Below are 12,282 nucleotides of genomic sequence, written 5' to 3' on the forward strand. Positions count from 1 at the left end.
ACCATTATAATATATGAAATTAAATTAATAACATCATCTAGTCATTGGGCAATGAAGACGTTCTAAATAAAATATTTCAGTCATTAACTGGTCCAGATTTTCTATGTTTTTAAGAAGCTATATAATGATCATTAAAATTGTATTATTAATGCAAGGGAAAAAGGAATTCGAATTTAATATATCGTTGTAAAAATAATATTCGTGTAGTCTGTCCTACCGAAATCGAGAATTTGTTGGAAAATAAACTAAAAATTACCATTTAGTGGAAAACATACTAGAAACTACTTTTCCACTGTTTAGTTTGGTAGTTTAACAGTCACCGCCAGTTTAACCATAATCGGTAATTCGGTCCCTTAACCAAATTATAGGTTGTTTTCGTGTGGATTGATCATAGCATCAAATCAAATTAGCATCTAACCGGTTTCAGTTCTCGTAACCGATATGCTACCGGTTGTATATACTATATACCGGTCTGGTCAAATGGTATTTCCACCCCACGTGTTATCTTTTGACTGGCTGGAACGAAACAAGTGGATTGGCTTTACCCTCGCTAAGATCCAACGTGCTTCATGCATGATTATAGCTGTCGGAACATAGTAGTAAAGTACCGTGCAACCTCGTTTCGCTTTCTATGTTATCTCCCTTTTCCCCTTTTTTCCCCTTTCAGTATATAATAAATATTTTTAAAACAAAGGTCGAGAATTTTATGCATAAAATCATTTCGGAGTAAATTCGAATTACGAAGAAGATTGTTATTCGAACGTTTATGTCATAACTCATAAAATAATTACTAATTAATTTTAAAAAGGTGGAACGAGAGATCAAAAGGAAAAAAAAAGGTAAGGTAATTCTATCATGGACACGTAGACAACTTTAAATTTGCTCATCTGCTACAACACAGACTCTACGACTACGACACACACAAGAAAGTCCCATCCCAAGGGGACTCTAAATAAATCAGGGGCGCACATCGAAAACACATTTTTTTATAAAAAGAATTGAATCCACACCAGGATGCATAGTAAATTCATCATAGGAACTCCCATTAAAAAATATCGATTATTCAAATTCCAAATACCCAAGCAAATTATCATATTCACACGCATTCTTGAATCCAAATTTAGTAAACAAATAATATTTTTTTTTAATAAATATAAGAAGTATTTGTATACTCATAAACAAATAAAATTCAATGATATCTAAACTTACGGATGTTAAGTGTGCATTAGACGAAATCCGATCCAATGAGTAGAGTGTACTGTTTTCAAGCTGGGTCGGAACGGATAAATTATCGAACAATGAACAAAAAGGGATAAAAAAGGGCTCTCAATCCGACCCCTAACTTGACTACCGTTTGTTATAGATATAGCCAAATTTCTTGGGGGCCAAAAAAGAAAAAGGATAAGCGGAAATTCTTACAGTGCTAGGGCAGTCCCTTTAGAGGGTCGGTCTCTCCGTCCCGTGGAAGTTCAGAAGCCTTGGGAAGTGGTGGCTTCTGTGATCTGTTCTTCGATAAGTTTTTAGCATACAGAGATCCGAAAACAATGACCTGATTTGATTAAAGATCAGTTAGTCTTCCATAGAAAGAGAGTGAAGAAGAAGAAGAAGAAGGTGTGAGGTGTGCCCTTACGGATCCAATCCACTGTTCCCAGCTCAGCGGGTGCGAGAACCATACGCATGAGAGCATGATGCTTACGAGCTTTTTTGTTCAAAGGTATTAGAGATCAACATGATATCATTAGAAGAGATAAACCCGAAAATAGATATATTTGTAATTTTCCTGATAATTTTGGGTATAAACTCATGTGTATATATATGTTGATTCGTTCAATGAATAAGACGAGGCATTATTCCGCAATTCTTGACAAAAGAATATATGAGTGATAGGCTGAGATTGGGTTTCTTACCTGTCTCGTGGTCATTATGGCTGCGAAAGTGAGAGCTCCAAATGTCCTAATTGTATAAGAAATGAAGAACTGACTCGCTGTTGCCACCTGCAAAAAAAAACATATTTGTCTCTCTGAGGCATATTGACACGTCAAATTGGCGTGTGTTTAGAGCATCTGATAAAGAACAAAATCTCCCTCCTCCCTTGGAGGTTACAGTTTTAAGATTTCACAGATATATGGAACATCATTAAAATTTCAGTATTACACCTCTACTTGTTGCCGATACAAAATAAGCCATTACGTTTCCCTTTTTTTTTTATGTATTACATATATATATATATATATATATATTTTCATACATCTTCTCGGGTATGTCTGGATAACAATCACTGTAAACAATCGAACTCAAGTTCCTTACGATGTTCAAAGCAAGTATCCATCCAACAACACAACGCGCCATATAATTGGTTATCCAAAAAAGAGTGAGGAAACTTACTGTGGATAGCAAAGCGATATCGCAGAGGCAATCCCTATGCCGGGAAACAAAGTCTAGAGCTGCTAGAAAATGTCCTTGCAATATAAGTCCTACATCAAACAGGAGGTTATCTGATGATAAGCAAAGAACGTGACCAATTTGATTTCTAAATTCTAATCTGTCAATGGTACGTAGGATTCAAGTTTGATGAAGGAGAGAGAACTTTTATGTGGAAATTAGGTGATGATGGGCTAACATACATGCAAACATGGAAGAAAAGAAGCCCAGACAATACGATAGTCAAAGCGAGATTGCAGTGTGTTACACAGTTACAGTTAAAGATTAGTGAGAAGAGTAGGATCCTCACCGGTAAAACTGAGAACACAGGAACAAAGTGTAGTGTAGAATATTTGGTTATGTATCTCCATATTATAACCTATAAAGAGTTTGTCTTGGAACGTGCTGGTAAAGCCATCAAACCTGTCAGTCAATCACCAATATGTGAACATGAGCATAATCACAGAATTATCGCGTCCTCTATTCTAAAACCAGATGATTAACAAAGCATCAACAAAAGATGCAAAGGGTAACTTGAACAGATATACCCAAGATAACCAGCCATCAGGGAAACACCCCAAACAGTGTTTTCCCTTCTGTTGTTGTGCGGACTAATATCATCTCCAGCCTACGGTTCAAATGCATAGAGAAAAATCAGTACATTGCACCTTGATATTCAAATAGATCTATGTATTGTTCCTCATAAAACCATTTGCAGAGATTGGTGAAATTATTATATGACAGGCTTTTTACCGGAAAAAGAATAAAGATAGAGCATCCAATGGTCACCAGAAAAGCCACAAAATAGTCAAATCCCTTGTACTTTTTCTGCATGATCAAAGTTCCCCAGACCTGCATAAAGCCTGAAAATTAGAACAGGTTGATAAACACACGTGTAAAATGGCCACTTTACCAGAAATTATGTTCGCACTCACCATTACAGGGATCATTTTGGCACATTTTGCCAGAGTTTGGACAGGGAAACTGACATACTTGAGGGCCTGAAATCAAAACTGAAGGTAAAGCAACAATAAACATGCTAACTTCATTAATTTAGAAGCAGTGAAAGACATGCATTACCTCATACTGGCATGTGGTCGTTAGGATGTTGGTCACTGATATAAGGCAATACTTGTAAACCGGAGCTACAGGATCCAAAACTTTCTTGCTTGCCTAAGAAACAAAAAGAAAGGGAGGTATTCCTCTCAGTGCAAGTCATACATCCCAGTCATGTGTATAGTTTGCCAACTAGCTCACCAACAATAATCAAGCTATCCCTAACAACAAGACAAACCCATCTCCTGGCAGCACTGAAAAGCTCGAGAAAATGAGTGTGAATATAACTTGGGTTTGCTGGTTACCAGTAAAGCACCAGCAGAGACAGCTGATGTAGTTAGCCGGTTGCAGAAAACAAGAAACAAAGAGTACTTAAAGTACTCCTTGTTCCCATATGGTACTCTCATTATCTTTTCCTGCAATCAAAAGAAGAATCAACCAGCCAGTTCACACAGCCAGAGTGGAAATAGTGTTAATCTATTTCATGGACTTAAACTAAGATACACTTCATTCTCAAACCAATACAGGTTTCCTTTAAACAGAAATTTTGTGTAGATGACTCTTACATCATTCTCCGAGTCACAATTGCGAGCTTTTACACCATTAAGTAGACAAAAGAAACGAGGATACAGAAGCAAAAACCTATGTACATACTTTGATCTCCTTTTGCAATTTCGTACAAATGGAAACTACTAAAACACGGAAACGGAACCAAGGCAGACATACCTGTAGAACACCATAGATGACAAGAGTTGCCATAATCCCTGTGACCGCAAATAAACCTTTCCATAACTTGTTCTCCTTCTCTGCACCGATCGAATCCGGCTCAGCCATTGCCCATATACCTCCCGGAACCACCACCACGCTCTTACCCTCTCTAACCTCGCTGAAGAAGACAAAAACAAAAACAAGACCTAGAAGATTAAGGACGAAATCAACCAAAAATCTAATCACAGTGCTCCGATTCGCATCTACATGAAGAGTCTACGGGAACTATACAGTTTACCTAAGAGACGTAGAATACCCAACGGATATTGCCGGAAAATGTCGCCGGAGAAAAATTAACGGTCGATCCGGCGGGATCGGGAATATACCTGACTATAATCGAACGAGAATGCCTCGTTTGTCTCCGTCTCTGACTCTCGACAAGCTGGTCTCCGACTCTCGACAAGCTGAGAAATCTCTCGAGTCACCAAATCGCCGACGACTCTCTCTCCCTCTCCACCGCGCTCTCTCACTCCCTCCCTCCCTCTTCCGCCTCCTTCCTTTCCCGTATTAACTTTTTTCTGTTGAGAATTCTGAATAACCGCCACGTCAGCTCTCGATTAGCGCGCTAGCTTCAGCTGACTGGTGACTCAGAACCCTCCAAACCTCTAAGAGGTTTCACTCTTGGTCGCTTTCAATCGTTTCCTCCTCCATCGGTATTTTACTATTTATTATGGTACACGCAATTTGCCTTGCATTTTTTAAATTTTATTAAAGTTATTCACTCCTACAGATGAATTTGTAAGATGAGGAAGAATTCGACTCATTTAATTATATGATTTTGTCTTAATCAGTATTCATATGGCAATCCAATTCGAATTATTTTATTAATTTAAAACGAATTAAATTAATATTATTAATTTCCCTCGAATATATGCAACCAGTTACAAACTTACAGAAGGTAACTTTCGTGTGGCGGAAGCAATGATAGATACAAATTACAAACTCAAGACGATGAAAGAACAAGACATATCCCAAACTCGTGGTGCAAAAGCTTTGGCTCCATCCTGTGGAAAATGTCTGAAAATATAAAATTTGCAGATTTGGGCGTTCAAGAAAAGCTTTCTTCTTTCCATCTTCTTCTCCACGAGAATCTGTTCAAGAGATGGATTCTGCTCTCTCTCCTCGCATTTTGTTCGCCAACAGCTTCATCAGTTCAAGGTTTTGTGAAGAACTCAAGAAAAATCTTCGGCTTTGTTGACCTCTCTCTCTGTTCGTGGGTCTGTCTGAATGAAAACGAGGTCTGTTGTTTGCTTGCTTGCAGGTCGAATAGGTTTCTGGAAGCTCCTCCTGCTTGCCGGAATTGGGCTAACGCATCATGTTGGAAGATCAAAGTTGATGGGAACAGTGATCATAAAGTGTTCGATGAAAGTTCTATGAGAGAAATCGAAAACGGGTCTTTGCCCGGTGCTCTGGAGGAATCTACTTCTGCCTCGTTCACAGCATTTGACGCAGAAATCACTCCTGAAACTGTTGATTTCTTCGTGAGTGATGCAGAGGGTGATCCAGACTGTCCAACCGAAGGTTATTCCTCGATCGAACATGCCCTTATGGCTCTACGCAAAGGAAAGGTTCGTGCTTGGACTCATTTTGCAGAAGTTGAAAACGTTTTGAATTCGATTCCTGTTCTTTTCTTGCTAAAAAACAACTAATTTGTAATTGAAATGCCATGGGTCTGTCTGCAATGTAATCTCGGGGTATGTTTCTTTCTTCTGTGGCTTTCTTTTTCAGTTTGTGATCATTGTTGACGATGAAAACGGGAAGGTGGAAGGGAATTTGATAATGGCAGCAGCTCTCACGAGTCCAAACCACATTGCTTTCATGGTTAAGAATGGATCTGGGATTGTCTCCGTTGGCATGAAAGATGAAGACCTCAAGAGATTAAAGCTTCCTTTGATGTCACCTGACATGGAAGATGAAGATTCCTCTGCTCCAACCTTCACCATCACTGTGGTAACTTTCCGATACAACCTCCAAAAGGAGGTAAAATCATCGTTTCCTCAAAAGGGTTTCAAGGGTTTTGGTAAATTATTGGGTTATTCTACTTACAGGATGCAAAATCAGGAACATCAACTGGAGTCTCAGCTTCGGACAGGGCTGTTACGGTTCTGGCACTTTCGTCTGTGGAAGCTAAGCCAGAAGATTTCAGAAGGCCTGGTCACGTCTTCCCTCTCAAATACAGAGATGGTGGGGTTTTAAGGAGGGCTGGTCACACTGAAGCTTCAGTGGATCTCATGATCTTGGCTGGTTTACGCCCCGTTTCTGTTCTTTCGGCCATTCTTGATCAAGATGGGTCTATGGCTTCACTGCCATCTCTAAAGAATCTTGCTTCAGAACACGACATTCCCATTGTTTCCTTGACTGATTTAATCAGGTAGAGAGTGATTAATTCAATACATTGTCCGCCTTCCGCAAATGGAGATGTTAACATTTGTTGCCACTTTGCTTTGTAGATATCGAAGAAAGCGAGATAAGCTTGTTGAGAGAATGGCCGTTTCACGTTTGCCTACTGAATGGGGTATGTTCCAAGCTTACTGCTATCGATCAAAGCTTGATGGAACAGAACATATTGCCATTGTAAAGGTAAAACCATTTCCCCTCTGTCTCTTTCTGAGTTTCTTTGAATGTGTTAGTCTGATTGTCATCTGGATGGGACAGATTGAAAGCAATAATAGTATCACTTTCTCCATCTTGATCTAAACTGATCCATGATCTGATTTGTTTCTTGAACTGCCAACTCTAACTTGCACAAACCAATCTGATAACATGACATCTCAATTCCGATCAGTCTTGTGTTATCACTGTCTGAAATCTGAACAGGGAGATATCGGAAACGGCCAAGACATTCTCGTACGAGTACATTCAGAGTGCTTAACCGGAGACATCTTTGGCTCAGCCCGGTGTGACTGTGGAAATCAGCTGGACTTAGCCATGGAATTAATCGAGAAAGCGGGGAGAGGGGTTGTAGTGTACCTTCGTGGCCATGAAGGACGGGGCATTGGACTCGGCCACAAACTCAGAGCTTATAACTTGCAGGATCTCGGCCATGACACCGTCGAGGCCAATCTTGAACTTGGCCTAGCCGTTGATGCTCGTGAATACGGCATAGGTGCTCAGGTCAGCTCCATTTTACTCTCTCTTTCTCTCTCTCTCTCTCTGTATATATATATACACATATGTTTTGGCTTTGCAAATCTCAGCATGTGTGTCTGTATATCTGCATTTGATATGGACGGGAAGAACAGATTCTCCGGGACATAGGGGTGAGAACAATGAGACTGATGACGAACAATCCGGCGAAGTTCACCGGCCTGAAAGGGTACGGACTGGCCGTCGTGGGGAGAGTTCCGGTCCTGACTCCGATCACGACGGAGAACAGACGATACTTGGAGACCAAACGCAAGAAGATGGGTCATGTTTATGTCTCCGACATTAACGACCCCTTGGCTTGATCCCTTCGATGTTGCATTTGTTACACCTTTCTTTATTCAAAGTTTTACATTACATATACATATTTTTTTCCATTTATACAAAGTTTGGCCCTTTGTGCATTGTGTATACATAACATATATATGTATAATTACACCAAAAAAAACATATATATGTATACTATGATCTAAATATAAAACTATATATAAATCCTTTTGTTAATTAAAGGGTCTAGTGTGGAAAAATAAAATAAAGGGTTTCTAGTCAAAATAGTGGGCTTTATGGCCCAATAAATTAAGACTAATGGTTGCTTTGAATAAAACCATGTCTTCATCTTCAACACCGAAACCCTAGCAGTCTCTCTCTCTCTCTCCGCTGTGCCAACAATGGCTCCTAAGGGTACGATTTTTACTCCGCTTCCTCTTCTCTCTCCCATGATAGCATTATGCATTTTGTTTGAGCTAAAAAAAATTTTATATAATTAATCTCCATTTTCTATGCGTCGATTGTGCCAAAATGTTGGATAGAGCTTTGATTGTCTCTATGTAGTGTATTGGTTCGTTCCTATGGCGGTTCCATACGATTCGTAAGTGCGATAAAAATGAGAATCTAGTTTGCTTTTTTCAAACGGAGACCGAGATTCTTGTGTATACAAACAAGAGTCTGGCGACGAACACTGAAGGTTTGGGATGATTTTCTGGGCAACTGAGCGGGACTTGAGATTTTGTTGATTAACGTGAAGCTTTTGCCTCTGTGTTTAGGTTTGAATATAGCTTGAGTATCTCTCGTCCGCTCTTTCAAATAGTGCCTTCAATTTCTAGATTCCGAACTCATGATTTGAGCTGTAGTGATAGAGTAGATGAGCGTCTGCTATATGTTCAAGCTGAGAAATTGCAATTTTAAGAAACAATATGACTATTAGTGTTGCTTCAGAAGCATAGATTGTTTCGTCCAGTATTAAACGGCAGTGTACGCACCTCTGTCCACGCACTCTGCCCCTGACTTTTTGTTCTGTTCTTGATCTCAACCATGGTATCATATGGCTTTCTAACATCACTATTGTAAATCGTTCGAGGGCAAGTCCTTGATTTCACTGAAAATGCATGTATGTTTCATGAGTACAGGTTTGGGGGAGACCCATTATGTGTTTATTAACAAGTTGTTACTTGTATCTGTGTTTGCGTAAGTTTGTAGATACTCTGAAGTTTTGCGATAGTTAATTTTCTTTTTGCTACGATATCGATTCAGTAATTAGCAATCAATTCAGTTCATGTAGAATCTTCTTGTATCAGTTAATGGAATTTTTGGGTTTGATGCGTATGGCTTCTCTCTTTTGTTCCTTTGTAGATGACTTGTGTTTTTACGATGATACACATTTTCAGGGGACAACGCCAAAAAGGCTGATCCAAAGGCACAAGCCGTAAAGGCTGCAAAAGCCGTGAAATCAGGCACACCCTTCAAGAAGAAGGCCAAGAAGATCCGGACCAAGGTCACGTTCCATAGACCGAAAACATTGACAAGGGAGAGGAACCCAAAATACCCGCGGATCAGTGCCCCACCCAGAAACAAGCTCGACCACTATCAGATTCTCAAGTATCCTCTCACTACTGAATCCGCGATGAAAAAGATCGAAGACAACAACACACTGGTGTTCATTGTCGATATCAGAGCTGACAAGAAGAAGATCAAGGATGCCGTCAAGAAGATGTATGATATCCAGACCAAGAAGGTTAACACTTTGATCAGGTCAGTACCCTTTTTATCTCTCCCTCTCTTAATGAACACCATGGTTTAGAACTTTTGAAAGTACCATATGATGGCTCATGAAGAGGATGATGTTGCGATTTGTGCAGACCTGATGGAACTAAGAAGGCTTACGTGAGGCTGACGCCAGATTATGATGCGTTGGATGTTGCCAACAAGATTGGAATCATCTAACTCTTTCTCCTCCATTTTTTTTCTTTCTCGTTTTGTTTTTTGGGAGATTTCTCATCTGAATCTTTGCTGTTTTGGTAATCATATACCGAGATTGGCAAGACATGGTCTGACCCCTGTTTCATTTCATCAAAATATCCTAAAGTTCATCGTATATTTTTACAAAAAAAAATGTATTTACAATCAGAATACGACTTGTTTAACTCCATGATATGAATCGATAACAATCTTGACTCATCTCCTTTACATGTTCGAATCCCTCTTCAACAAAAAATCAGGGACTGAGAGAATAAGAACTTCGATATACGTGAAAGTCGACACTGGGATACTGATAATATACGCCGATGGAATTCTACGCTACGCTGGATGATCATGGCGACTCCGGCTGATGAAGAAACGGGTGTGCCAGCAAAGCATCTGTGGTCCATCTCAAATCAGGATCTCTGACCAAACACTTCTCCAAGAAATCTCTGGCCTTGTCCGAAACCGATTCCGGTATGACCGGGATTTCGTCCGAATTGGCGATCATACGCATCAACTCGTCCCGGTTTAGACGTGCATTCTCTTCTCCCCACGCGTGCGAACCGGTTAGCATCTCCAAGACCGTGCAGCCGAATGCCCAAACATCAGCTCCGTAGTCCAAATCTCCTCCCGTCACCAGCTCCGGCGACATGTACATGGCGGTGCCTCTCGGGTAACCGTTGTCTTCGTCATACTCCACCGTGTCTTTCTCCACGGCTAACCCGAAATCGGCGATCTTGGCGACGAACCAGTCCGGTCTGTTCCACTTTACTTGCGGAACAAGCAAGATGTTGGCCGGTTTGATATCGCAGTGGATGATCCGACGGCAGTGGATGTCATTCAGGCCCCGGAGTATATCTGTGGCTAAAAGCTTGACGTGGCTCTCTCTGATACCTTCAGGTTGGGTTCCGATTAAATCTTTGAGGCTCCGACCAGAACAGAACTCGAGCATGATGTTGTAATGTTTCTCGCCTGTTTCGGAATCGGTCGTGATCTCGTCGCCGAGGAAGGAGACGACGAAGCGAGAGTAAAGTAAGCTCAGAATGCGTGACTCGTCCATGAGTGTCGAAGCGCGTGACATCTCCGCCGTTTTCACGGCCATCTTGTCGCCGTTATCTCTGACGGCGAGGTAAACGGAGCCGAAACTGCCTTGTCCGAGGAATTCGGAGCGTACCCACGAAGCGCCGTCGTGGGAGTTTCTGGGCTTCGTCGGTCGGTTCTTCGCCGTCTTCTTGGTCTTGGTGGGGCCCATGAAGTAGCGTCTGCGTTCCATCATGGCCTTCCACTTGGCGTCGCGTTCGATCTTCTTCTTCTTGGCGGGGCCCATGAAGTGGCGTCTGCGCTCCATCATGGCCATCCACTTGGCGTCGTGTTTGATTTTCTTCGGGGGATTGAGAGATCCCAAGCTACCAGACGGGGAATCAAGCGTTGACGAAGATGGCGATTTCTTCATCATTCTTCTCCTCCGCTCTCTCAGTTAGGGTTTTTGGCGTGAAGAGAATAGATTTGTTTCACCTATCAGATGTGTATATATGTATATATATATATACTTTGTGGTTTGTCACTCGAGGTTTTCCCGTCATTTAGGAGTTCTTTAGATAAAAATGCTTGCATTTTCCTTTTCCTTTCAAAAAAAAATGATTTAAACATTTTTTTTAAACTATGATTTAAACATTCCTTTTCTCTTCGACGAAAAAAGGAAACAAAAAATAGTTTCCTTTTCTCTTTCAATGCGTGTTACACCCGATTAATATAATAATAAAAAAGGTGATGATTACATATTCAGAAATTATATCGATTCATTCATAATATTAGTAGTAAAAATTCGGTCGTTTTACTGATATTAATTATAGGTTTATATGCATACAAAAAATTAGATTCGTAATTTTCAGATTTTTTTTTACTACGTACATATGTATAAGATTTTTTTAAAAATCCCCGTAAATATTAATAACATATTCATAAGATATTGATTCCTGCACCTATTATATCTTTTATTAATAATCTGCACAATATTACGATAATGAGATATAACTATAATTTCTATTGATAATGTACATTTGTATATCAATTATACTATTTTTTTTTTACTTTTTCCCCAGATTTTTTTTGTTCATAATTTTTTTTTCCATTTGCGGTTTTTACGGGTTTTCTCTAATAACATAATCTTTATTATATTACAAATCTCCTTCGAACATGCTACATTTTATCTAGTATAATAATAACATAGTTAGATATAAAAGAATAAAAATTTCTCTTCTTATTTGTTTTAACTAGGGTGTAAAATGGGCGGGTCGGGCCGGGTTCAATTCGGGCCTAGAATTTTTCGGGCCAGGCCGGCCCGCCCATTTATTTTTCGGATCTAGGATCGATGGCCCGGAGCTCGGCCCTATAGGGCTTCGGACGGGTTCGGACCGGGCTTCGGGCTTTTTATTAAATAAAAATATTTTTTTGCGATAATAATAATAATAATAATAATAATAATAATAATAATAATAATAATAATAATAATAATAATAATAATAATAATATGAAACATAATAATAATAATAATAATAATAATAATAATAATAATAATAATAATAATAATAATAATAATAATAATAATAATAATAATAATAATAATAATATGAAACATTCAACAAAAATATTTTT

The 12,282-nt window shown here is 39.5% G+C and overlaps 4 protein-coding genes across 4 annotated transcripts; 2 read left to right on the forward strand and 2 right to left on the reverse strand.

Annotated features, from left to right (window-relative positions):
• Window positions 1–1,177: 1,177 nt before the first annotated feature.
• On the reverse strand, window positions 1,178–4,749 carry LOC104810797 (UDP-galactose/UDP-glucose transporter 5). Its single transcript, XM_010537218.2, has 12 exons — window positions 4,572–4,749; window positions 4,204–4,363; window positions 3,783–3,893; window positions 3,502–3,594; window positions 3,357–3,422; window positions 3,175–3,273; window positions 2,970–3,049; window positions 2,732–2,844; window positions 2,386–2,474; window positions 1,908–1,994; window positions 1,631–1,699; window positions 1,178–1,549 (listed from the first exon to the last, which is right to left on the reverse strand). The coding sequence occupies exons 2-12, from the start codon at window positions 4,309–4,311 to the stop codon at window positions 1,424–1,426; spliced, it is 1,041 nt and encodes a 346-aa protein (XP_010535520.1). The 5' UTR covers window positions 4,312–4,363; window positions 4,572–4,749; the 3' UTR covers window positions 1,178–1,423.
• Window positions 4,750–5,201: 452 nt separating this feature from the next.
• Window positions 5,202–7,793, forward strand: LOC104810798 (monofunctional riboflavin biosynthesis protein RIBA 3, chloroplastic). The gene is made up of 7 exons (XM_010537219.2): window positions 5,202–5,403; window positions 5,507–5,813; window positions 5,974–6,195; window positions 6,294–6,616; window positions 6,696–6,825; window positions 7,063–7,359; window positions 7,488–7,793. The coding sequence occupies exons 1-7, from the start codon at window positions 5,348–5,350 to the stop codon at window positions 7,692–7,694; spliced, it is 1,542 nt and encodes a 513-aa protein (XP_010535521.1). The 5' UTR covers window positions 5,202–5,347; the 3' UTR covers window positions 7,695–7,793.
• A 183-nt stretch (window positions 7,794–7,976) lies between these two features.
• On the forward strand, window positions 7,977–9,755 carry LOC104810799 (60S ribosomal protein L23a-1-like). Its single transcript, XM_010537220.2, has 3 exons — window positions 7,977–8,070; window positions 9,054–9,417; window positions 9,525–9,755. The coding sequence occupies exons 1-3, from the start codon at window positions 8,058–8,060 to the stop codon at window positions 9,607–9,609; spliced, it is 462 nt and encodes a 153-aa protein (XP_010535522.1). The 5' UTR covers window positions 7,977–8,057; the 3' UTR covers window positions 9,610–9,755.
• Window positions 9,756–9,836: 81 nt separating this feature from the next.
• LOC104810800 (mitogen-activated protein kinase kinase kinase ANP1-like) lies at window positions 9,837–11,117 on the reverse strand. Its single transcript, XM_010537221.1, has one exon. The coding sequence runs from the start codon at window positions 11,081–11,083 to the stop codon at window positions 9,977–9,979; it is 1,107 nt and encodes a 368-aa protein (XP_010535523.1). The 5' UTR covers window positions 11,084–11,117; the 3' UTR covers window positions 9,837–9,976.
• Between the last annotated feature and the right edge of the window lie 1,165 nt (window positions 11,118–12,282).

Source organism: Tarenaya hassleriana, unplaced genomic scaffold (genome assembly GCF_000463585.1).
Source record: "Tarenaya hassleriana unplaced genomic scaffold, ASM46358v1 Cleome19, whole genome shotgun sequence".
NCBI lineage: Eukaryota > Viridiplantae > Streptophyta > Magnoliopsida > Brassicales > Cleomaceae > Tarenaya > Tarenaya hassleriana.

What these genes read in the sequence shown, in the direction of transcription:
- LOC104810797 (XM_010537218.2), bottom strand. Translation starts at nt 4,311, where the DNA reads ATGGCTGAGCCGGATTCGATCGGTGCAGAGAAGGAGAACAAGTTATGG. An exon ending in TCATCTATGGTGTTCTACAG is followed by an intron (nt 3,894 to 4,203) that starts GTATGTCTGCCT and finishes TTTTGATTGCAG; the next exon opens with GAAAAGATAATGAGAGTACC. An exon ending in CTGATGGCTGGTTATCTTGG is followed by an intron (nt 2,845 to 2,969) that starts GTATATCTGTTC and finishes ATTGACTGACAG; the next exon opens with GTTTGATGGCTTTACCAGCA.
- LOC104810798 (XM_010537219.2), top strand. Translation starts at nt 5,348, where the DNA reads ATGGATTCTGCTCTCTCTCCTCGCATTTTGTTCGCCAACAGCTTCATC. An exon ending in TCCTTGACTGATTTAATCAG is followed by an intron (nt 6,617 to 6,695) that starts GTAGAGAGTGAT and finishes TTTGCTTTGTAG; the next exon opens with ATATCGAAGAAAGCGAGATA. An exon ending in AATACGGCATAGGTGCTCAG is followed by an intron (nt 7,360 to 7,487) that starts GTCAGCTCCATT and finishes CGGGAAGAACAG; the next exon opens with ATTCTCCGGGACATAGGGGT.
- LOC104810799 (XM_010537220.2), top strand. An exon ending in AAGGTTAACACTTTGATCAG is followed by an intron (nt 9,418 to 9,524) that starts GTCAGTACCCTT and finishes CGATTTGTGCAG; the next exon opens with ACCTGATGGAACTAAGAAGG.
- LOC104810800 (XM_010537221.1), bottom strand. Translation starts at nt 11,083, where the DNA reads ATGATGAAGAAATCGCCATCTTCGTCAACGCTTGATTCCCCGTCTGGT.